Source organism: Mobula birostris, chromosome 20, assembly GCF_030028105.1.
Source record: "Mobula birostris isolate sMobBir1 chromosome 20, sMobBir1.hap1, whole genome shotgun sequence".
NCBI classification, from domain to species: domain Eukaryota; kingdom Metazoa; phylum Chordata; class Chondrichthyes; order Myliobatiformes; family Myliobatidae; genus Mobula; species Mobula birostris.
This window is the reverse complement of record NC_092389.1, coordinates 58577174-58599762: the sequence shown is the minus strand read 5'-3', so window position 1 is coordinate 58599762 and position 22589 is coordinate 58577174. Positions and strand designations below refer to the sequence as shown.

At 46.4% G+C, this 22589-nt stretch overlaps 1 protein-coding gene and 2 pseudogenes across 1 annotated transcript in view; 2 read left to right on the top strand and 1 right to left on the bottom strand.

Moving 5' to 3' along the window:
- LOC140185006 (uncharacterized) overlaps nt 1-22589 on the top strand; it is a 686808-nt pseudogene that overhangs the window by 513684 nt on the left and 150535 nt on the right.
- Nucleotides 1166-17718, bottom strand: LOC140185362 (zinc-binding protein A33-like; annotated as a pseudogene).
- LOC140185316 (zinc-binding protein A33-like) overlaps nt 19522-22589 on the top strand; it is a 39592-nt gene continuing 36524 nt past the window's right edge. The window contains exon 1 of the mRNA XM_072238712.1: nt 19522-19836. Within this exon, the coding sequence (XP_072094813.1) occupies nt 19762-19836 (75 nt within the window). The 5' untranslated portion in view covers nt 19522-19761. The remainder of the gene's footprint in view (nt 19837-22589) is intronic.

Genomic DNA, 22589 nt, shown 5'->3' with positions numbered 1-22589 from the left:
TTGGGTGTTGTGTAATAACCCTGATCTTATTTGGGAGCTGAAAGTAAAGGAACCGTTCGGAGGCAGTGATTATAATATAATTGAATTCGTTCTGCAATTTGAGAGGGAGAAGCCTAAGTCACATGTATCGGTCTGGCAATGTAATGAAGGGAATTACGGAGGCATGAGAGAGGAATTTGCCCAGGTGAATTGGAGAAGGATACTGTGGGGATGATGGCTGAACAGAGGTGGCGGACGTATCTGGGAATAGTTTACAAGGCGCAGGAGAGACATGTCTGACAGAAGAATCTCTCAAATGGCAGGGTTAGGAATTGGTGGCTGACAAGGGAAGTTCAGGACTATGTATTACCAAAGGAAATGGCATATAATGGCAGGATACCGGGTAGTGTGGAGGCGCAGAGGGATTTGGGGGTTCATGTCCACAGGTCACTGAAAGTTGCCTCACAGGTGGATAGGGTAGTTAGGAAAGCTTATGGGGTGTTAGCTTTCATAAGACGAGGGATAGAGTTTAAAAGTCGCGATGTAATGATGCAGCTCTATAAAACTCTGGTTAGGCCACACTTGGAGTACTGTGTCCAGTTCTGGTCGCCTCACTATAGGACGGATGTGGAAGCATTGGAAAGGGTATAGAGGAGATTTACCAGGATGCTGCCTGGTTTAGAAAGTATGCATTATGATCAGAGATTAAGGGAACTAGGGCTTTACTCTTTGGAGAGAAGGAGGATGAGAGGAGACATGATAGAGGTGTACAAGGTAATAAGGGGAATTGATAGAGTGGATAGCCAGTGCCTCTTCCCCAGGGCACCACTGCTCAATACAAGAGGACATGGCTTTAAGGTAAGGGATGGGAAGTTCAAGGGGGATATTAGAGGAAGATTTTTTACTCGGAGAGTGGTTGGTGCGTGGAATGCACTGCCTGAGTCAGTGGTGGTAGCAGATACACTCGTGGAGTTTAAGAGACGACTAGACAGGTATATGGAGGTATTTAAGGTGGCGGTTTATATGGGATGCAGGGTTTGAGGGTCAGCACAACATTGTGGGCTGAAGGGCCTGTACTGTGGTGTACTATGCTATGTTCTGTATAAGGTAGAAAAGGTGAGCAGGATGTTGGATTATTGAAATGCCCATAAAATCCAACAAAAGGCAATGAAAAAAGCCATAAGAATGTTAAAGATGAAATATGAGGGCAAACTAGCCAATAATATAAATCAGGATACTAAAAGTTTAGTTTTCAGTTACATGAAGAGTGAAAGGGAGATGAGAGTTGATATTGGACAATTGGAAAATGATGCTGGTGAGGTAGTGATGGGGATAAAGAAATGGCAGATGAACTTAATAAACACTTTGCATCAGTTTTCACTGTCTTTTCCTGTCAGCACCGCCCCACTTGTCCTATTTAACCTGTCCAGGTGCGGGTGGACTTTAGGACCCGGGGGAGCTCAGGACCCGCCGCCCGCGGCTGCTGCTGAATCTGCGGTGTTTCTGTTCCGTTGTCGGACGCGGTGAACGAGTTAAAATTGACGGATCGACAATTCTCATCTCGTGTTTATTTCACTCTCCGCACATTTATATTTACAGGGACTTTACTCCTGACGCCGGTCCCGGGACCCGATCCGTTTACAGACCCGGAGCGGAACCGGAGCAGATTCTCAGCCACTGGTTTTCATCCCAGGTCGCGAAGAAAGGATAAAGTTTCCCCGTGAATTTATTCCCAGTGAAGGTGTGGAGATGGGACTTGGTCTCCGCGTTGTAAAATGAAACTGTCCCGGACTGGTAACTGAGATAAACTCCCACCGTCCCGGGGATGGGACCGGCAGCGAGACGGGGCCCGGGGGAGGGGAGACCAATGATCACGTCATAATCCCGATGTAACACGTCACCAACCCGCCCGATGACCCAGAATCCGGTCTCCGGACTCAGTCTGAACAATCCCTTCCTCTCCACAGACTCTGCGGCGACTCCCAGACGCCAGATCCGATTCCCCGTCACCTCCACCTCCCAGTAATGTCTCCCCGATGTGAATCCCTCCGATCCCAGCACACAAGGCCAGAATGTGAATCTCTTCCCGGTGTCAGGGAGATTCCTCCGGGTCCGGGTCCATCTCACACTCTTCCGATCCTCAGACACCTCGAGATACGGATTCGCCGTTTCCACATCCAGGGTGACAGAGACTGGGGGGAGAAGCAGAGAATTAGAGAGTCCCCGGGGATCGGGGGGGAGACTCGGGCAGCGCGGCCCCGGGGATCGGGGGGGAGACTCGGGCAGCGCCGCCCCGGGGATCGGGGGGGAGACTCGGGCAGCGCGGCCCCGGGGATCGTGGGGAGACTCGGGCAACGCGGCCCCCGGGGATCGTGGGGAGACTCGGGCAGCGCGGCCCCGGGGATCGGGGGGAGACTCGGGCAGCGCGGCCCCGGGGATCGGGGGGAGACTCGGGCAGCGCGGCCCCGGGGATCGGGAGGAGACTCGGGCAGCGCGGCCCCGGGGATCAGGGAGAGACTCGGGCAGCGCGGCCCCGGGGATCGGGGGGAGACTCGGGCAGCGCGACCCCGGGGATCGGGGAAAGGCCGCTAGGCCTCAGGCGCGGTCGGGTGGCCGACACGAACCTTTCCCGTTGTTTGACCGAACGAAACCGGGTGGACAACTAATGTCTCCCCAAGGGTTTTCCACTGGACGGAGAGCAGAGATTTCCCGATCAGACAGACACAAAATGCTGGAGGAACCGAGCGGGTCAGGCAGGATGTGTGGAGAGAGATGGACAATCTACGGTTCAGGTCGACATCTTCCCTCAAGAACAGAAATAGACAGCAGAAACGAGTGCAGGAAAGGGGTGGATTAAGATGGGAAAGAGGTGGGTGAATAGATTTAAACTGGAGGTCACGGAGGCCCATCGGCCCAACTCGTTTGTGCTGACCAACTTGCTCTAGTGAGCTAGTCCCATTTGCCCATTATTCTTTTCACCTTTTCTTATCCACGGCCCTGCCAAGATGTGTTTTAAAACATTCTCCCTGTACCCATCTCTACAGTTGATCAAGGGCCCGGTGTAAACAGAGATAACCCTCTTCCCTGTCCATTGTACCATGAATTTTAGTGCCATTAACAAACCTACTAACTATGTCACCGACATTATCATCCAAATCATTAATAGGAATGACAAACAACCCCGGCCTCAGCACTGACCTCTGCAGGTCACAGGCCTCCAGTCCCCTGTGTTTAAGAGACACTTGGACAGATACTTCAATAGGCAAGGCACAGAAGGAGACTGACCTAATGCTGGCCAATGCGATGAATGTAGATGGGTAAATAGGTCAGCACAGATGTGATGGGTCGAAGGGCACATTTCTATGCTGTACGGCGATGGTTCTGTGAACTGAATGGATAAGAACCCCCAAACCCCCCTCTCCCTTCGGGTGCTGGGAATTTCAAACAGACAGTGACCCCTGACCCTTGACTCCTCAGACAGGGAAACATCCTCCCTGTATCCTGCCTGTTGACCCCAGAAGAATTTTTTGTTTCCCTGAGATCTCCTCTCTTTCTTCTGAACAGGGAACAGAGAACATAGAACAGTACAGCACAGGAACAGGCCCTTCATCCAATGTTAACATTCATTTGTGAGTGTGAAGTGTGGAGTGGGGGAGTGTGAAGGTTCGAGACAGTAAAGGAGGTGATAATGGGAAACAGCAGCGGAGAGATAAACGGCAGAGTGAACCAGAACCAGGTGGGAGAGGGGTGGAAAGCCTGTGGGTGAACTGTGTGTGTAGACGTAACGAGAAGCTGGAGTGGGACAAAGGTGGAGATGAGGATCCCTTTGTCCCCTTTCCCACAACCCCATCACTCGCAGCCCCTCAAGAGGAAAGGGGAGGAATTTTCAGGGACCCTTAAGCAACACATGTCCTGATGAAGTGTTTCAGTCTGAACTGTTGACTGTTTACTCTTTTCCATCGATGTTTCCTGACCTGCTGAGTTCCCCCAGCATTTTGTGTTTTTTGCTCTACTTTAAATATACTTAATTATTTGCCTCCACAGCTGCCTGTGGCAGATTCACTGTCCTGTGGCTGAAGAAATTCCTCCTCATCTCTGTTCTAAATCGACACCCTCTAGTCGAAGGCTGTGCCTTGTGTTCTCAACCCAGCCGCTATAGGAAACATCCTTCCGACATCCACTCTCTCCGGGTAGGTGTCAGTGAGATCAGGCCTTCATCAGGACCTGTGTTGCTTGGATTACCAGCATCTGCAGATTTTCTCATGTTTGATTTTTAAAGCAGAAGTTGATATGTAAACTTCTTGATTAGTCAGGGTGTCAAATGTTAATGGGGAGGAGGCGGGAGAGTAGAGTTGAGAGGGATATAAATCAGCCATTCTTCTGAACTCCCATGAGTACAGGCCCAGAACCATCAAACACTCCTCATATGTTAACTCTTTTATTCCCAAAATCATTCTTGTGAACCTCCTGGATCCTCTCTAATGCCAGCACATCTTTTCCGATATAAGGGACCCAAAACTGCTCACAATACTCCGTGTGGTCTGACCAATGCCTTATAAACACTCAGAATGACATCCTATTCGAATCCTCTCGAAATGAATGCTAACGTTGAGCTTGCTGAGCTTAACACTGACTCAAACTGCAATTAAACATAAGGGAATCCTGCACAAGGACACCCAAGTCCATTCTGCACCTCTGATTTTTGAATTTTCTCACTGTTTACAAAATCGTCTATGCCTTTATTCCGCCTACCAAATTGCATGCACGACTTCCCTACTCGATAATCCATCTGTCACATCTTTGTCCATTTTCGAATCTGTCTCTGTCCTTCCCCAGACTCTGAGCTTCTGCACCACTACCTTCCCCTTCACCTAACTTCATCTCATCTGCAAACTTGGCCACAAAGGCAACAATTCTGTCATCCAAATCATTCTTTGTCTATCTTGGCTTTGTGTTCCTCGAAGAATTCCAGCAGATTTGTCGGGTAAGATTTCCCCTTCAGGGAAGACACGCTGTCTTTGCCCTATTTTATCCTGTGCCTCCATGTACCCAAAAGCAGTTCCATTAATACTGGACTCCAGCATCTTTCCAAGCACACCACATCCAGACTAACTCGCCTGTAATTTTCTTTCCTCAGCTGCTCTCCCTTCATAAAGAGTGAAGTGACCTGTGCAATTTTCATTCGTCTTGAATATCCAATTATCTAGTGATCCCTGAAAGATCATTATAAATGCCCCCATATTCTCTTCAGCTAACTCTTTCCGAACACTGGGGTGTAGTCCATCTGGTCCAGGTACCCTCAGACCATCAATCTTCCCACGCACTTTCTCCTCAGTAACATCAACAACACTCAATTCTGTCCCCAGACACTCTCACATTTCTGACATACAGCTGGCATCTTCCACAGTGAGGATTGACACAAAATATTAAATAAGCACTTCGACAATGTATTTTGTCACATGTCTCCTCTCCAGTGTCATTTTCTTGGGGTCCAATATCCACTCTTGCCTCTCTTTTACTCTTTAGAGTTTTTTGCCCTCTTGAGTATTGTAGGCAAGCTTTCCCTCATATCTCATTTTCTCTCCTTCAGGCTTTGTAATTGCTTTCTGTTGATTATCAAAATCTCCTCAATACTTCAACATCCTGCTAATTTTTGCTCTATTGTATGCCCTCTCTTTCACTTTTATGCTGTCTTTGACTTCCCTTGTTAAACAAGGTTGCCTCATTCTCCGTGGATAATACTCCTCCGTCTTTGGGATTTACCTATCCAAATTGCCCCCAGAAATTCCAGTCTTTGTTGTTCTGCAATCATCCCTGCTGGTGTCCCCTCCCACTCTACTTTGGTCAGCTCCTCCCTCATGCCTCTGTAACTAACTTTACTCCACTCTAATACCGATACATCTGACTTTATCTCCCTCTCAAACACCAGGGTGAATTCTATCATTTTATGATCACTACTTCCTAAAGATTCTTTTCCCTTAGTCTCCCAAATCATATCTGGTTCACTATACAAATCCCACTCTAGAATTGCCTTTCTCCCATTGGGCTCAACCACAAGCAGTTCAAAAAAGCCATCTTGGGGACTTTCTACAAATTCCCTCTCTTGGGATGCAGCACCAACATGATTTTCCCAATCTACCTCCTTGTTGAAATCCCCCATTCCGACTGTCACATTGCATTTTTTTTTTCCATTTCCTAGTGTAATTTGTATCCCATTTCAACCCTGGTTACTATTTGGAGGCCTGTATATAATTACCATCAGGGTCATTTTACCCTTGCAGTTTTTTAACTCCACCCACAATGACTCAACATATTCCAATCCTATGTCAACTCTCTCTAAGGATTTCATTTCATTTTTTACAACAGAGCCTCCCCATCCCCTCTGCCTACCTGCCTGTCCTTTGAATACAAGGTGTATCCTTGGATGTTGGGCTTCAACCAGCATCTCCTTTCAGCCACAACTCAGTGACGCCAACAACATTATACCTGCCAATCTCTACCTGTGCTACAACATCATCTACCTTATTCCGTATACTGGAGCATTCAAATATGACACCTTCAGTCCTGTATTCATCAGCCTATTCGACACTGTCCACATGAACTTAAGCAAGATCTATGATATCAATGATAGACCACAGTTCGGGTATTGTCTGCATTTCCACTTCCCCGAATATAGTGAAACATAGAAACACAGAAAACATAGAACACAATACAGGCCCTTCGGCCCACAAAGCTGTGTTGAACATGTCCCTACCTTAGAACTACCTAGGCCTTACCCATGGTCCTCTATTTTTATAAGCTCCATGTAGCCATTCATGAGTCTCTTAAAAGACCCTGTCGTTTCCGGCTGCAGCACCACCACCAGCAGCCCGTTCCGCGCACTCACCATTCTCTGCATAAAAAACATACCTCTGACATCTCTGTATCTCCTTCCAAGCACCTTCAAACTATGCCCTCTCATGCTAGCCATTTCAGTCCTGGGAAAAAGCCTCTGACTGTCCACGCGATCAATGCCTCTCATCATTTTGTACACCTCTATCAGGTCACCTCTCATCCTCCGTCGTTCCAAGGAGAAAAGGCCGAGTTCACTCAACCTATTCTCATAAGGCATACCATCCCCGCCCCCCAGCAAAAACAGGCAACATCCGTGTAAATCTCCTCTGCACTCTTTCTATTGGTTTCCACGTCCTTCCTGTAGTTGTAGTGAGGTGACCAGAATTGAGCACAGTACTCCAAGTGGGGTCTGACCAGGGTCCTATATAGCTGCAACATTACCTCTCGGTTCTTATCCTTGCCATAGAGGGAGTACAAAGAGGGTTCACCAGATTGATTCCTGGGATGGCAGGACTTTCATATGAAGAAAGACTGGATGAACTGGGCTTGTACTCGTTGGAATTTAGAAGATTGAGGGGGGATCTGATTGAAACGTATAAGATCCTACAGGGATTGGACAGGCCAGATGCAGGAAGATTGTTCCCGATGTTGGGGAAGTCCAGAACGAGGGGTCACAGTTTGAGGATAGAGGGGAAGCCTTTTAGGACTGAGATTAGGAAAAACTTCTTCACACAGAGAGTGGTGAATCTGTGGAATTCTCTGCCACAGGAAACAGTTGAGACCAGTTCATTGGCTATATTTAAGAGGGAGTTAGATATGGCCCTTGTGGCTACGGGGGTCAGGGGGTATGGAGGGAAGGCTGGGGCGGTGTTCTGAGTTGGATGATCAGCCATGATCATAATAAATGGCGGTGCAGGCTCTAAGGGCCGAATGGCCTACTCCTGCACCTATTTTCTATGTTTCTATGTTAAACTCAATCCCACGATTGATGAAGGCCAGTGCACCGTATGCCTTTTAACCACAGAGTCAACCCGTGTAGGGCATCATTACACTGGACAGGAAGATTCAGGAGGATGTTACCAGGACTGGGGGGCTTGGATTAAAAGCGGAGAGTGGTTAAGCTTGGGCTATTTAGCTGTAGTGTAGGATGTTGAGGGATGACCCCTTATCGAGGTAAATACATTCATAATGGGCTGAGATAAAGTGAGTCTTTTTCTGAGAAATAGTACAGAACCAGAGGGCTCAGATTGAAAGTGAGTGGGGAAGTTTTTATGAGGGACCTGTGGGGTAACATTCTCCCAGAGAGGGAGGTGGGCAGATGGAATTTGCTGTCAGATGCTGTAGAAACAGGTAAAATTAAAATATTTTAAGATGAAGTTACACAGGTACATAGATATGAAATGGTTAGATGGATGTGGGACAAACACACACAAACGGGACATGCTCAGGAAGACATCTCAGTCTTGCAGATGGATGAAGTGGGTCGTGGGTTCAATATCCGTCAAACCCTCCCAGATCATCCTCCTGAGGAATCTCACCCTGGAGTCTGTCTGTGAACTGTTGATGTGACATCACATCAGAGGGCAGCTCAATGCACAGAACAGACTGGGTAAGGACGGCAGATTTCATTCCTAAGTCAGAACGTGGGCCTATTTCTTTGGCCATGTGTCACACTCAGATATTATGTGTGAGTATGTGTGTGTGTTGATTGTGGTAAATATCAGTGTGTTTGTGCACATTGAAGTATTTCTATGTTACAGTGTGTCATCACATGTCTGGTGTGTGCTGACAATGTGTGACATGTGTGAGTTGTTTAAGCAAATAAATTACCGTGTCTGAAGAGAATAGTTTCTAGGTTACTGAAGGAAATATCAACGTACATTGCTGCGTCTCTGACTACAATCTGCCAATCCTTCCTGTGTATGTGTGTGTCGGGCTGTTTTGCCAGTCTGGTTATGCTGTCTGTGCTTCTCCTGAGATGAAATCCTGAACAATGTCAATGCTGGCTGGGTTGTCCGGGCTCATTCTCACAATGCTTCAATGTTGTGGTCTGATAACCATAAGCTCATAAAATATAGGAGCAGAATTTGGCCATTTGGCCCACTGTGACTGCTCCACCATTCAATCATGGCTGATCCTTTTCATCTCCTCCTCAGCCCCACTCCCCGGCCTTCTCGCCACAACCTCTGATACTGTGTGCAATCTAGAACCTGTCAAGCTCAGCCTTAAATATGCCCAACGACCTGGCCTCCACGGCTGCCTGTGGTAACAAGTTCTGCAAATTCACCACCCTCCGGCTAAAGAAATTTCTCTGCGTCTCTGTTTTTAAATAAGACACCCCTGTATCTTGAGGCTGTGCCCTCTTGTCCCAGACTCCCCCACCATGAGAAACATCCTTCCCACATCTACTCTGTCTTGGCCTTCCAACATTCAAAAGGTTTCAGTGAGATCCCCCATCATCTTTCTAAATTCCCGCAAGTACAGACCCAGAACCATCAAACATTCGTCGTATGATAACCCTTTCATTCCTGGAATCATCCTTGTGAACCTCCTCTGGACCCTCTCCAATGCCAGCACATCTTTTCTCAGATGAGGAGCCCAAAACTGTTCACAATACTCAAGGTGAGGCCTCACCATTGCCTTATAAACCCTCAGCATCACATCCCTGCTCCTGTATACTAAACTCCTGGAACTGAATGCTAACATTTCATTTACCTTCCTCACAACTGACTCTACCTGCAAGTTAACCTTCAGGGTGCTCTGCAGAAGGACCCCCACATCCATCTGCATCTCAGATTTTTGAATTGTCTCCCCATTTTAAATAATCTGCATATTATGTCTACTACCAAAGTGCATGACCATGAATTTCCCAGCATTGTGTATCATTTGCCACTTTCTTGCCCAGTCTCCTCATCCAAGTCCTTTGAAGCCTACCTGTTTCCTCAACACTACCGGCCCCTCCACCAATCTTATTATATGCCAACGCGTCCTATCTTGTCCAGTATCACCAAGTATTCCATAACCTCATACTTAACAATTGACACTAATGTCTTCCCACCCACAGAGGTGAGGCTAACTGGTCTATAACTTCATTTCTGCTGCCTTCCTCATGACTAAGAGTTGGGTGACATTTGTAATTTCCAGTCCTCTGGCACCATACCAGAGTCCAATGATTTTTGAAAGATCATTTCAAATGCCTGCACAATGTCTACCGTTACCTCTTTCAGAACACTAGGGTGCAGTTCATCTGGTCCAGGTGACTTATGTACCTTTTTGAGCACCTTCTCCCTTGTAACAGTAACTGTACTCACTTCTCTTCCCTCGCACCCTTCAGCACCTGACACAGTGCCAGTGTCTTCCACAGTGAAGACTGATGAAAATACTCATTTAGTTCATCTATCATCTCTTTGTCCCCTGTTATTATATATCCAGCCTTATTTTCTAGTGGTCCTATATCCACTCTCATCTTTATTTTATTTTTTCACAATACTTGAAAATCAATTTGATATTGTTTGTTTGTTTGACCTGCTGCATTCGCCAGCAACTTTGATGTGTGTTGCTTGATATTGTTTGCTTACTTGTTTTATAAAGACAGGTGTGTAAAAAGGGCCTGAAGGATCATTGGAGACCCAAGTCACCCCAACAACAAACTGTACCAGTCGCTACCATACAGGAACTGGTATAGCAGCATAAACACCAGAACCAACAGGGTCCGGGGACAGCTTCTTCCACCAGGCCATCAGACTGCTTAACTCGTGCTGAGACAACTGTATTTCGATGTTATATTGACTGGAATGTTATACATATTATTTATCATCAATTACTATAAACTGCACATTTAGACAGAAGATTTTTCCTGCTCGTTTATAGAAAGGATGTAAGTAATAAAGTCAATTCAATTCAATTCCATATTTCATTTTTCCCCTCCCAATCATTTTTTTCAGTTCCTCTCAGTAGGTATTTAAAAGCCTCCCAATTCTCTGTCTTCCTATTAATTTTCACTTTGTTGTATGCCCACTCTTTTTCATTTACATCAGCATTATCAGCCACGATTGTACTATTTTGCCATTTGAGTATTTATTTACTTTTGGAATATATCTATCCTTCACCTTCCTCATTTTCCCAGAATCTGATATCATTTGTGCTCTGCTGTCATTCTGGACAACATCTCACCCCAATTTACTTTGGCCGGCTCCTCTTTCAGACCACTGTAATTTCTTTTACTCCTCTGGAATACTACAACGTCAGACTTTACTTTTTCCTTATCAAATCTCAAGTTGAACTCAGTCATGTTGTGAGCACGGCCTCCTCAGGTTTTTTCCCGAAGATATCACCTCTGGTTCAATACATAACACCCAATCCAGTAGAGCTGTTCCCCAAGTAAGCTCAATGACAAACTGCACTAAAAAGTTATCACATGGCATTCAACAAATTCACTCTCTTGAGATCCATTATCAATCTAATTTTCCCGATTGACCTGCTTGTTGAAATCTCCGATGACTATTGTAACATTGTCTGTTTCAATGGCCTTCTCTATTTCCAGTTGTAATCTGTGGTCCACATCCAGCTACTGTTGGGATCCTGTATATGACTGTCATCAGTGTCATTTTTACTTCTGAATTTCCTTAACTCAACCCACAAGGAATCAACATCTTCCAATCCTATGTTACATCTTTCTATTGATTTACTAGGAGAGCCATTTCACCCCCTCTGCCTACCTTCCTATACCACTGATACAATGTGTAACCTTGGACATTCATCTCCCAACTACAACCATCCTTCAGTCATGATTCAGTGATGGCCACAACTTCATACCCGACAAACTGTAATTGAACAACAAGATCATCCACCCTATTTCTCACACTCCATGCATTGAGATATAACACTTTGTGTACCATACCTGCTACCTTTTTCATTCTGCATCCCTAATGCACTGATACTCACCCAGCTGGCTGCAGTTTTGTCCTCGTATCTGTCTGCCCCATCTGACTGTCTGACTGCACACTATCTTTGCATTTTTACCATCAATCCTACCCCTTCACTGGTTCCTAACCACCCCACCCCACCCCCAACAAATTAGTTTAAACCCTCCCCAACAGCTCTATCAAACCTCTCTGTGAGAATATTGTTCTCCCTCGGGTCCAGGTACAACCCATCCCTTTTGAGGAGGTCATTTCTCCACCAGAAGAGATCCCAATGATCCAAAAACCTGAAGCCCTGCCCCCTGCACCAGCTTCTCAGGCATGCTTTAATCTGCCAAATTATCCTGCTCCTACCCTCACCAGCACGTGGCACAGGCAGCAGTCCAGAAATTATAAACCTGAAGGTACTGCTTCTGAGCTTTCTACCAAGCTCTCCAAATTCTATTTTCAGGACCTCTTTGTTTTTACTTCCAATGTCATTGGTCCCAAAATATACCAACATATCCAGCTGTTTTCCCTCACTCTCTAAAATGCTGCAGACACGACCCGAGGCATCCCTGATTCTGGCACCTAGGAGGCAACATACCATTCGGGTGTCCCGTTCACATCCACTGATTCTCCTGTCTGTTCCCGACTGAGTCCCCAATCACTATCGCTCCCCTCTTTTCCCTCGAACAACAGTGAGAGTTGCAGATCCAGAAGGGGAAAGACCTGCGTCAATCAGAGTCTGCACTCACAGCGCACAAAGGACTTGTGCATTTTTCTGACAAGCCCGGTGACCACAGCCCACTTTTATTCCCTGCAATATCATCAAGTCAGTATTAATTTCTCAGCTCCTGTGGTAGGATTCAAACTCATGTCTTGGCGTGTTAGTGCAGTGTGCCTGGGATCGGGACACAGTGGTTCATCGGCCAGTCCCGTGTATTGGTTGTATTGTGGCTCTGTGCTGGTGTGTTCAGGGGTCTGACATCTCCAGCTGACCATGTGACAGTGACGCCCCCCCCCCCCCAGTCGGTGGGGTTGATGTGGAATAAACTTCAGTTCCACTTCAACCCAATATTACAGCAATCTTTGCCTCAAATTTGAAATTAATTGTGATCTCACAAACAAGTAGAAATGAATCTTTGTAAGTTTTACCTCGATTAATGGCATCAAGTGTTTCTCTCAGCATTGTGTTCAGCAAATAGAGGTGATCAAATTTTTCCACCGGTAGGGCCTCATCTGTCACTGACAATTCCGGGACATCTTCATTAATCCTGTAAATAGTAAACTGATGGTGATAAACTGCTATTCTAAACTATTTTACAAATCCATACAGGGCTTCAGTAAAGAGCATGTCCTACCTCCTGTTCTGACGAGCTTCCTCCTGAAAGAAATAAAACACAAATCTGAATAGACTGAGACTCTCGACATCCTGAATTTCATCCAAACCATTACAAGGTGTTGAAAATTCCCACTCCTGCAGTCACTCACCCACACAGACAATACAGAACCAGGGGTTGAAAATTCCCACTCCTGCAGTCACTCACACACACAGACAATACAGAACCAGGGGTTGAAAATTCCCACTCCTGCAGTCACTCACACAGACAGACAATACAGAACCAGGGGTTGAAAATTCCCACTCCTGCAGTCACTCACACACACAGACAATACAGAACCAGGGGTGGAAAATTCCCACTCCTGCAGTCACTCACACACACAGACAATACAGAACCAGGGGTTGAAAATTCCCACTCCTGCAGTCACTCACACACACAGACAATACAGAACCAGGGGTGGAAAATTCCCACTCCTGCAGTCACTCACACACACAGACAATACAGAACCAGGGGTTGAAAATTCCCACTCCTGCAGTCACTCACACAGACAGACAATACAGAACCAGGGGTTGAAAATTCCCACTCCTGCAGTCACTCACACACACAGACAATACAGAACCAGGGGTTGAAAATTCCCACTCCTGCAGTCACTCACACACACAGACAATACAGAACCAGGGGTTGAAAATTCCCACTCCTGCAGCCACTCACACACACACACAGACAATACAGAACCAGGGGTTGAAAATTCCCACTCCTGCAGTCACTCACACACACAGACAATACAGAACCAGGGGTTGAAAATTCCCACTCCTGCAGTCACTCACACACACAGACAATACAGAACCAGGGGTTGAAAATTCCCACTCCTGCAGTCACTCACACACACAGACAATACAGAACCAGGGGTTGAAAATTCCCACTCCTGCAGTCACTCACACACACACACAGACAATACAGAACCAGGGGTTGAAAATTCCCACTCCTGCAGTCACTCACACACACACACAGACAATACAGAACCAGGGGTTGAAAATTCCCACTCCTGTAGTCACTCACACTCACAGACAGACAATACAGAACCAGGGGTTGAAAATTCCCACTCCTGTAGTCACTCACACTCACAGACAGTACAGAACCAGGGGTTGAAAATTCCCACTCCTGCAGTCACTCACACACACAGACAATGCAGAACCAGGGGTTGAAAATTCCCACTCCTGCAGTCACTCACACACACACACAGACAATACAGAACCAGGGGTTGAAAATTCCCACTCCTGCAGTCACTCACACACACAGACAATACAGAACCAGGGGTTGAAAATTCCCACTCCTGCAGTCACTCACACACACAGACAATACAGAACCAGGGGTTGAAAATTCCCACTCCTGCAGTCACTCACACACACACACAGACAATACAGAACCAGGGGTTGAAAATTCCCACTCCTGCAGCCACTCACACACACAGACAATGCAGAACCAGGGGTTAAATTACAGGGTATTTCTCTGAAAGCTGGGCCATTACTGAGAGGATGAAACTTGCAAGGAAGACAGGACAGGTCATGCATTTTCATCTGGATGAAGCGTTAGAATGATGAGATGGGCGAACTCAAATCAGTGATGGATTTGATAATGAATCCGATAAGAAATTTAGTGAGGAGGATGTGGAACTCACTGGCACAGGAGTGGTTGAAGCGGAACAGCAGAGATTGAATGTCACGGGTAAACTAGAGAAACAGATGAGGGACCGTGGAGTTCAGAGCACTGTCGCTGGGTGTGGTGGGTAGGTTGGTGGAGGCTTGTGAAGCAGTGAAATTGATAGCAGAATATGGACCGAATGGCCTGTTTATGATGGAGAATGGGATGTAATCCCATGTGAAACTTATCTGAAGATGTAGAGTCGGTGAATGTTTCCGTAATCTGGAGGAAACCGGATATAGCGGATAAATCTGATGTGTGGGTCACATTCTTTGTTCTCTGATTGACAGAGAGACCCTCACACCCACCGCACCAGACACACTCACAGTCTGTGACTGGAACTGTGTGTCAATGTGAGATTTAGAGAATATTTAATGTGATAATCAAAGACACAATCAGCAGCTCTGCATTATAATCATAGTAAATCATTTCAGAGAAGATTGGATTCTGTTCTGTGATGTACAGAAGTTGTGGAAGTCCAGTTTTGGGACAATATCAGCACTGAATAGTTGTATCAATTGTCTGGTGAGAGAGTTTACTGCCAGTTGTAAATGTTGTGTGTAGGAGCAACGGATCTGTTTTCTGTCTGCATTGTATTCTGAGTTACATGGTTATTATGGTAACTAGTCACGTGAGTGGGGTGTGGTAAAAGGAAAAGGTGAGGTATTAGTACTTTGTTCTGGGCTGTTTTGAGCTGCGGACAGATGGATGGCATACCTTTTGTTGACCAATTCGTTGCAGTTTAATTTACGATTAATTACGCTTAAGTTTCATCGCTTCAAGATTGCATGTTGCTAATGAAGGATCGAATACATATCTTCGACATTTTGGAACATGATTATTGGAGTGATCGGGAGGTGCAACATACAAGTATAACAATCTGTGCGAGGTCGCCAGCAGCGGCAACTGATTTGTTAGAAATGGCCACTGTTTACTTCAAATATTCCACTGTTCATTTAGTGTCCTTTGACAGAAATAAATTGAAATAAAATCCCTCACCTTGAGAAATATTACACTGTCTTTTTGATCCATCTGTTCCTTTATCTTTGAGATTTCCTCCTGAATAATCCTAATATTCTTTTGTATCTCTCGAAGATTTTTCTCCATTGGATTTAGAATCTTTGCCTCTTCTGTCCTGAGATCCCTGAGTAAGCTCTGCTCTTTCTCAGTGATAATCTGGCGCAGTTCAGCAAACTGGGATGTGATGTGGGTCTGAACGCTGTGTGACTGTTTCTGTCGAATGAAAGGTGAAGATTAATTTACTGTATTGCTGTGTTGTATTTCCTTATGACATTAAGGTGACCATTCCGTCCATTGAAGACCATGCTAGTTCTGAGAGCATTCCCGTCAACCCCATTCACTCACGTTTTCCTGAAACTTATTCTCTCTCAATGACCCATTAACTCCCACCTGATTCACATACACCCTCCCCCACCTTCACGGGGTTAATTGTAATGAACCACCTTTCCAGGGTGTCCTTGGGATGTGTCTGAAACTGTCGTGGTCACAGGGAGAACATGAAAACTCCACACAGACAGCACCAGGGGCCAGGATCGAACCCAGGTCACTGGAGCTGCGATACTCTGCTATTCCGCATAAAAGGCAGCAAAACTATACAGTAATATCAGAAATTCCGCGCAGGAAGCCTCACCCGAACTCCGGAAATCTTCTCTTTCTGTTGCTGTTCCTTTTTCTGGAAGTCTGATTTCTTTTTTGTGAGAGAGTCTAAGGAAGATTTCAGCTGATCCTGGAAGTCAGAGAGCGAAGGAAATAGAAGCGAAGATGGATGAAAAGAAACAGGTGATCAAACCCGATTATCGCACAAAATGCCGGAGGAACTCAGTGAGTCAGGCAGCATCTATGCAGGGGAAATAAACAGTCGGTGTTTCGGGATGAGACCCTTCATTAGGACTGGGAAGGAATGGGGCAGAAGCCGGAATAAAAAGGTTGGGGATGAGAACCAGCTGACAGGTGACGGGTGAGACAACGTGAGGGGGGACGTGGGGGAGGGTGATGAATTAAGGAGCTGAGGATGAACATGTGGAGCAGGTAAAGAGCTGAAGAAGAAGGAATCTAATACTAGAGGACAATCGAACATTGAAGAAACGGGAGGAATTGGGGGTGTTTGGAGTCCTGAATGGTGACGAGGGAGGAGGTGTAGCACTTGCCCCGCTTTCAGGAGTCAATGCCAGGAGGTAGATCCGTGGGGAGGAGCGAGTGGATAAGGGAGTTAGGTACAGAGTGATTCCCACAAAGAGCGGAGAGCTGTGGGGAGTGGGTGGGATGGGCTGTGGGAGGGAAAGCTGTGCTTTCTGGTAGAATCCTGATGGAGTTGGCGAAAGTTGTGGAGAATAATATGTTAGTGACGGAGGCTCGTGTGCTAAGTAGGGCAGGACAAGGAAGGATGGGGTGAATATAAAATCCGGGTTAGTTTTACCTTGTAAATTTTAACAGCTTCTTTAATCGGCATGAAGCGGTGCTCTCTGTGTTTCTGCGCATCTCTACAGATCAGACAGATCAGTGTCTTGTCCGTTTCACAAAACAGCTTCAGTTCTTCCTCATGTTCCTCGCAGTGAAGTTTACTTTCCTTCCCTTTCTGATTCGGGATAAGATTTCGAAATTTTTCTGCCAGATTTACTAAGGCCCGATTGGCCCTGAGGTTGCGGTCAGTAAACACCAACCTACATTCCGGGCAGGAGTTTCTCTCCTCCCTTTCCCAACACCGTGTGATACAAGAGCGACAGAAGTTGTGTCCACACTCCAGGATAACCGGATCGGTGAAGAAATCTAGACAGATGGGACAGATTACCTCCTTGGTTAAACTCTCGACCTGTCCTTTCGAAGCCATGTTAACTCCCAGCACTTCCTGATTCAGAATGCTTTCACTTTCGGGGAGCTGCTGATCCCCTGCAGTACCGCGATTGTCCACTACACGCGCTGCAGACTCGGGGAATGAACATCATGTCGCTGCCTGTGTCAGTGGGGAACAAATCGTGGTGATTTCCACACAACGGTGGAATCGGAAACACATTAAACAGGTCGGAAAAAAAAAACTCGGCCATGGACAGCCCAGGCCCGGCTGCAAAAGGAGGAGGGGTTGTTATGGGGCTCGCAACCCCTGCAGAAAAAAAACACAGGACTGGACATTCCACGTCACAGGGTGGAAAGCATTATTTTGATTTGTGAAGTCTTGAAGAAAATTCCTGACTCCACTCCAATGGAAGGCCAATTTCCACAAATCTGGACAGGGCCCAGAAGTTGATTCATCGTGAATCTTAATTCGCCATGAAATATTCACAAGGATAAAACGTGCACTGGAAGATCAGTGAGCCTCTGTCACGCAGCTGCTGTGGCACAGGCTCATGCATCTTTCTCCACATATCTTCGCCAGTCCTCAGTCCGCAAAGGGATGAGTGTCCATCTCATCTGCACTGCAGTAATCTTGGGGCAGCGCGCTGTGGGAGTGATCTCCGGCCATGCAGCAAGGGTCAGACTAAGAGGGCCCTCTCACCGCCTTCCAGGTATGATTTGTCATGATGATAAAATATTTTGATCGCCCTCCTGATAAGCCTACAGAAGGTATTGGATTCGGCCCGGTACATCACGGTAAATCCCTCCCAGCCATTGAGCACATCTACATGAAACGCTGTCGGAGTAGAGCAGCGTCCATCATCAGAGATGCTCACCGCCCAGGCCAGGCTCTTTTCTCGCTGCTGAAATCAGGTAGAAGGTACAAAAGCCTCAGGACTCACACCACTACTTTCAGGAAACAGTTCCGATCCATCAACCAACAGACTGTTGAACAACACAGGATAACCGTACTCAATTGCCGTTCATTCAGATGCTCCCCCAACCAATCACTGTACTGGGCTTGGATCAAAATTAGTGACATTAGAGGTGATCTCACTGGGCCTGTCTCAGAATGAGAGGGATAAGAGACACCCACAGTCTCACAGGATATCGACAGGGTGGGAGCAGGACTGATGTTTCATCCCGCTGGGGTGTGGAACCAGGGGTCACAGACTCAAAATCCGAGTTCACCTCAGCAGGACTGAGATGGGAAGAAATTTCCTCACCCAGAGTGCAATGAATCTTCGGAATTTTCTCCAAAAGGTTTCTAAATTGATTAGACAAATCTGAGGGCTCAGCGGTGATGGGAACGTTGATGGAAAGTGGTGCTGAGGTGACAGAGCAGGCATTTTCCGAGTGAATGGCAAAACAAGCGCAAGGGGCCGAATAGCCACGCCTGCTCCTATTCATTATTTTCTAAAACACGAGTTTACCTTTGCTCCCTGCTTCCGTTTCCCTTCAGTCCTTCGGATTTCATGGGAGAGCGGTGAGAGCTCCAGAAATCAATCAGGTTATTTCATGTTCTCTTTATTTATTGTTATTGAGTTATATTTGCATTTGCAGTTTGTTGATCTCTGCACTCTGGTTGATCTTTCACTGATCCTGGTCAAGTTACTATTGTATAGATTTTCTGAGTATGTCCGCAGGAAAATGCTACTCAGGGTTGTATGGGGTGACTTATATGTACTCTGATAATAAAATTTACTTTGAACTTTGAATTTCGGGGAGCTTCCTTTGATTCTGAGTACAAATTGAGACTGACAGCTACAGCTCACTGCAGCAGCCCGCCCTCAGACATACTCACAGCCATTCAGCGAGTACCGCTGGGAGAGTGTTGCTCCCATTGGCTGAGGGGTGTCAGTGGGCGGGACGCTGAGCGTTCGGAACGGACCGAAGTTTGGAACCGAGAGCGAGTTGATCCGCTGAGAGGCCAGAGATCGGGAGTTACCTCCGGTAAAGGCTGCAACGCCGGCCGGGGTCTTGAATCCTACGATGGCAGAGGTGAAGAGACTGGCGGTGATTCTGCGAGATGTTTCACCTACACAGAGTGTGCCCGGAAATTCCCCGCTGTCGATCTGGGTCTCATTTCTGGAGCTGCCTCCCTGAACTGGCTCCTGCTGCGGGGAGACGGGAGCTGACCCGCATTGCTGCCGATGGATCTCCGGTGCTCAGTGCGCTCCCCTGCGCAGTCCGACAGGCTGAAGGCCAAAGGAGAACAAGGCGGGAAGGTAAACGCGTGCTTTAGAAAATTAAAAAAAAGGAGCGGGTGTGTCTGTTCGACCCCTTGCGCCGGTTAGACCATGGACCATAAGGAGCAGAAGTCGGCCATTCGGCCCATCGAGTCTGCTCCGCCATTTTATCATGAGCTGATCCATTCTCCCATTTAGTCTCACCATAACCTTTGATGGCCCGGCTACTCAGATACCTATCAATCTCTTCCATAAATATACCCAATAATATGGCCTCCACTGCTGCCCGTGGCAACAAATTCCATAGATTCACCACCCTCTGACTAAAAATATTTCTTCGCATTTCTGTTCTGAATGGGCGCCCTTCAATCATTAAGTCATGCCCTCTCGTACTGGACTCCCCCATCATGGGAAACAACTTTGCCACATCCACTCTGTCCATGCCTTTCAACATTTGAAATGTTTCTATGAGGTCTCCCCTCATTCTTTTAAACTCCAAGGAATACAGTCCAAGAGCGGACAAACGTTCCTCATATGTTAACCCTCTCATTCCCGGAATCATTCTAGTGTATCTTCCCTGTACCCCCTCGAACATCAGCACATCCTTTCTTAAATGAGGAGACCAGAACTGCCCACAGTACTCCAAGTGAGGTCTCACCAGCGCCTTATAGAGCCTCAACATCACATCCCTGCTCCTATACTCTATTCCTCTAGAAATGAATGCCAACATTGCATTTGCCTTCTTCACTACCGACTCAAGCTGGAGGGTAATCTTAAGGTTATCCTGTACGAGGACTCCCAAGTCCCGTTGCATTTCCGAACTTTGAATTCTTTCCCCATTTAAATAATAGTCTGCCCATTTATTTCTTCTGCCAAAGTGCATAACCATACACTTTCCAACATTGTATTTCATTTGCCACTACTTTGCCCATTCTTCCAATCTATCAAAGTCTCTCTGCAGACTCTCCGTTTCCTCTGTCTACCGGCCCCTCCACCTATCTTCATATTGTCAGCAAATTTAGCCACAAAGCCATCTATTCCATAATCCAAATCGTTGATATACAATGTAAAAAGAAGCGGCCCCAACACTGACCCCTGTGGAACACCACTGGTAACCGGCAGCCAACCAGAATAGGATCCCTTTATTCCCACTCTCTGTTTCCTGACAATCAGCCAACGCCCTATCCACGTATGTAACTTTCCCATAATTCCATGGGCTCTTATCTTAAGTAGCCTCATGTGTGGCACCTTGTCAAAGGCCTTCTGAAAATCCAAATATACAACATCCACTGCATCTCTGTTGTCTAGCCTACTGGTAATTTCCTCAAAAAATTGTAATAGGTTTGTCAGTCAGGAATTTCCTTTAAGGAATCCATGCTGAGTTCTGCCTATCTTGTCAAATGCCTTTCATGCAGAACATGCCTGACCTTTGACCTCAGCGCCACTTTCCTGCAACTTTCCCAACATCGCAGAGCCCCTAAATTTGCTCTTTGAATTTAGAAACCTTGTGGAGGAAATATCACAGATTCACAGCACTTTGGGTGAAGAAATCTCTACTCATCTCAGTCCTGTTGAGCTGACCTCGGATTTTGTGACCCCTGGTTCCTCATCCCAGCCTGGGGAAACATCATTCCTTCCTCTACCCTGTCAATACCCTGTGAGACTGTGTCTGTCTCAGTCAGATCATTTGTTACTTCTCTAAATTTGAGACAGGCTCAGTCAGTGTAATCTCTCTGAGGACACTACCTCACCCCCGAAATCAATCTGGGGAATCTTAGAACCATAGAAACTACAGCACAGAAACAGGCCCTTTGGCCCTTCTTGGCTGTGCCGAACCATTTTCTGCTTAGTCCCACTGACCTGCACACGGACCATATCCCTCCATACACCTCCCATCCATGTATCTGTCCAATTTATTCTTAAATGTTAAAAAAGAACCCGCATTTACCACCTCATCTGGCAGCTCATTCCATACTCCCACCACTCTCTGTGTGAAGAAGCCCCCCCTAATGTTCCCTTTAAACTTTTCCTCCCTCACCCTTAACCCATGTCCTCTGTTTTTTTTCTCCCCTTGCCTCAGTGGAAAAAGCCTGCTTGCATTCACTCTATCTATACCCATCATAATTTTATATACCTCTATCAAATCTCCCCTCATTCTTCTACGCTCCAGGGAATAAAGTCCTAACCTATTCAACCTTTCTCTGTAATTGAGTTTCTCAAGTCCCGGCAACATCCTTGTAAACCTTCTCTGCACTCTTTCAACCTTATTTATATCCTTCCTGTAATTTGGTGACCAAAACTGAACACAATACTCCAGATTCGGCCTCACCAATGCCTTATACAACCTCATCATAACATTCCAGCTCTTATAATCAATACTTTGATTAATAAAGGCCAATGTACCAAAAGCTCTCTTTACGACCCTATCTACCTGTGACGACACTTTTAGGGAATTTTGTATCTGTATTCCCAGATCCCTCTGTTCCACTGCACTCCTCAGTGCCTTACCATTAACCCTGTATGTTCTACGTTGGTTTGTCCTTCCAAAGTGCAATACCTCACACTTGTCAGTATTAAACTCCATCTGCCATTTTTCAGCCCATTTTTCCAGCTGGTCCAAGTCCCTCTGCAGGCTCTGAAAACCTTCCTCACTGTCTACTACACCTCCAATCTTCGTATCATCAGCAAACTTGCTGATCCAATTTACCACATTATCATCCAGATCATTGATATAGATGACAAGTAACAATGGACCCAGCACTGATCCCTGTGGCACACCACTAGTCACAGGC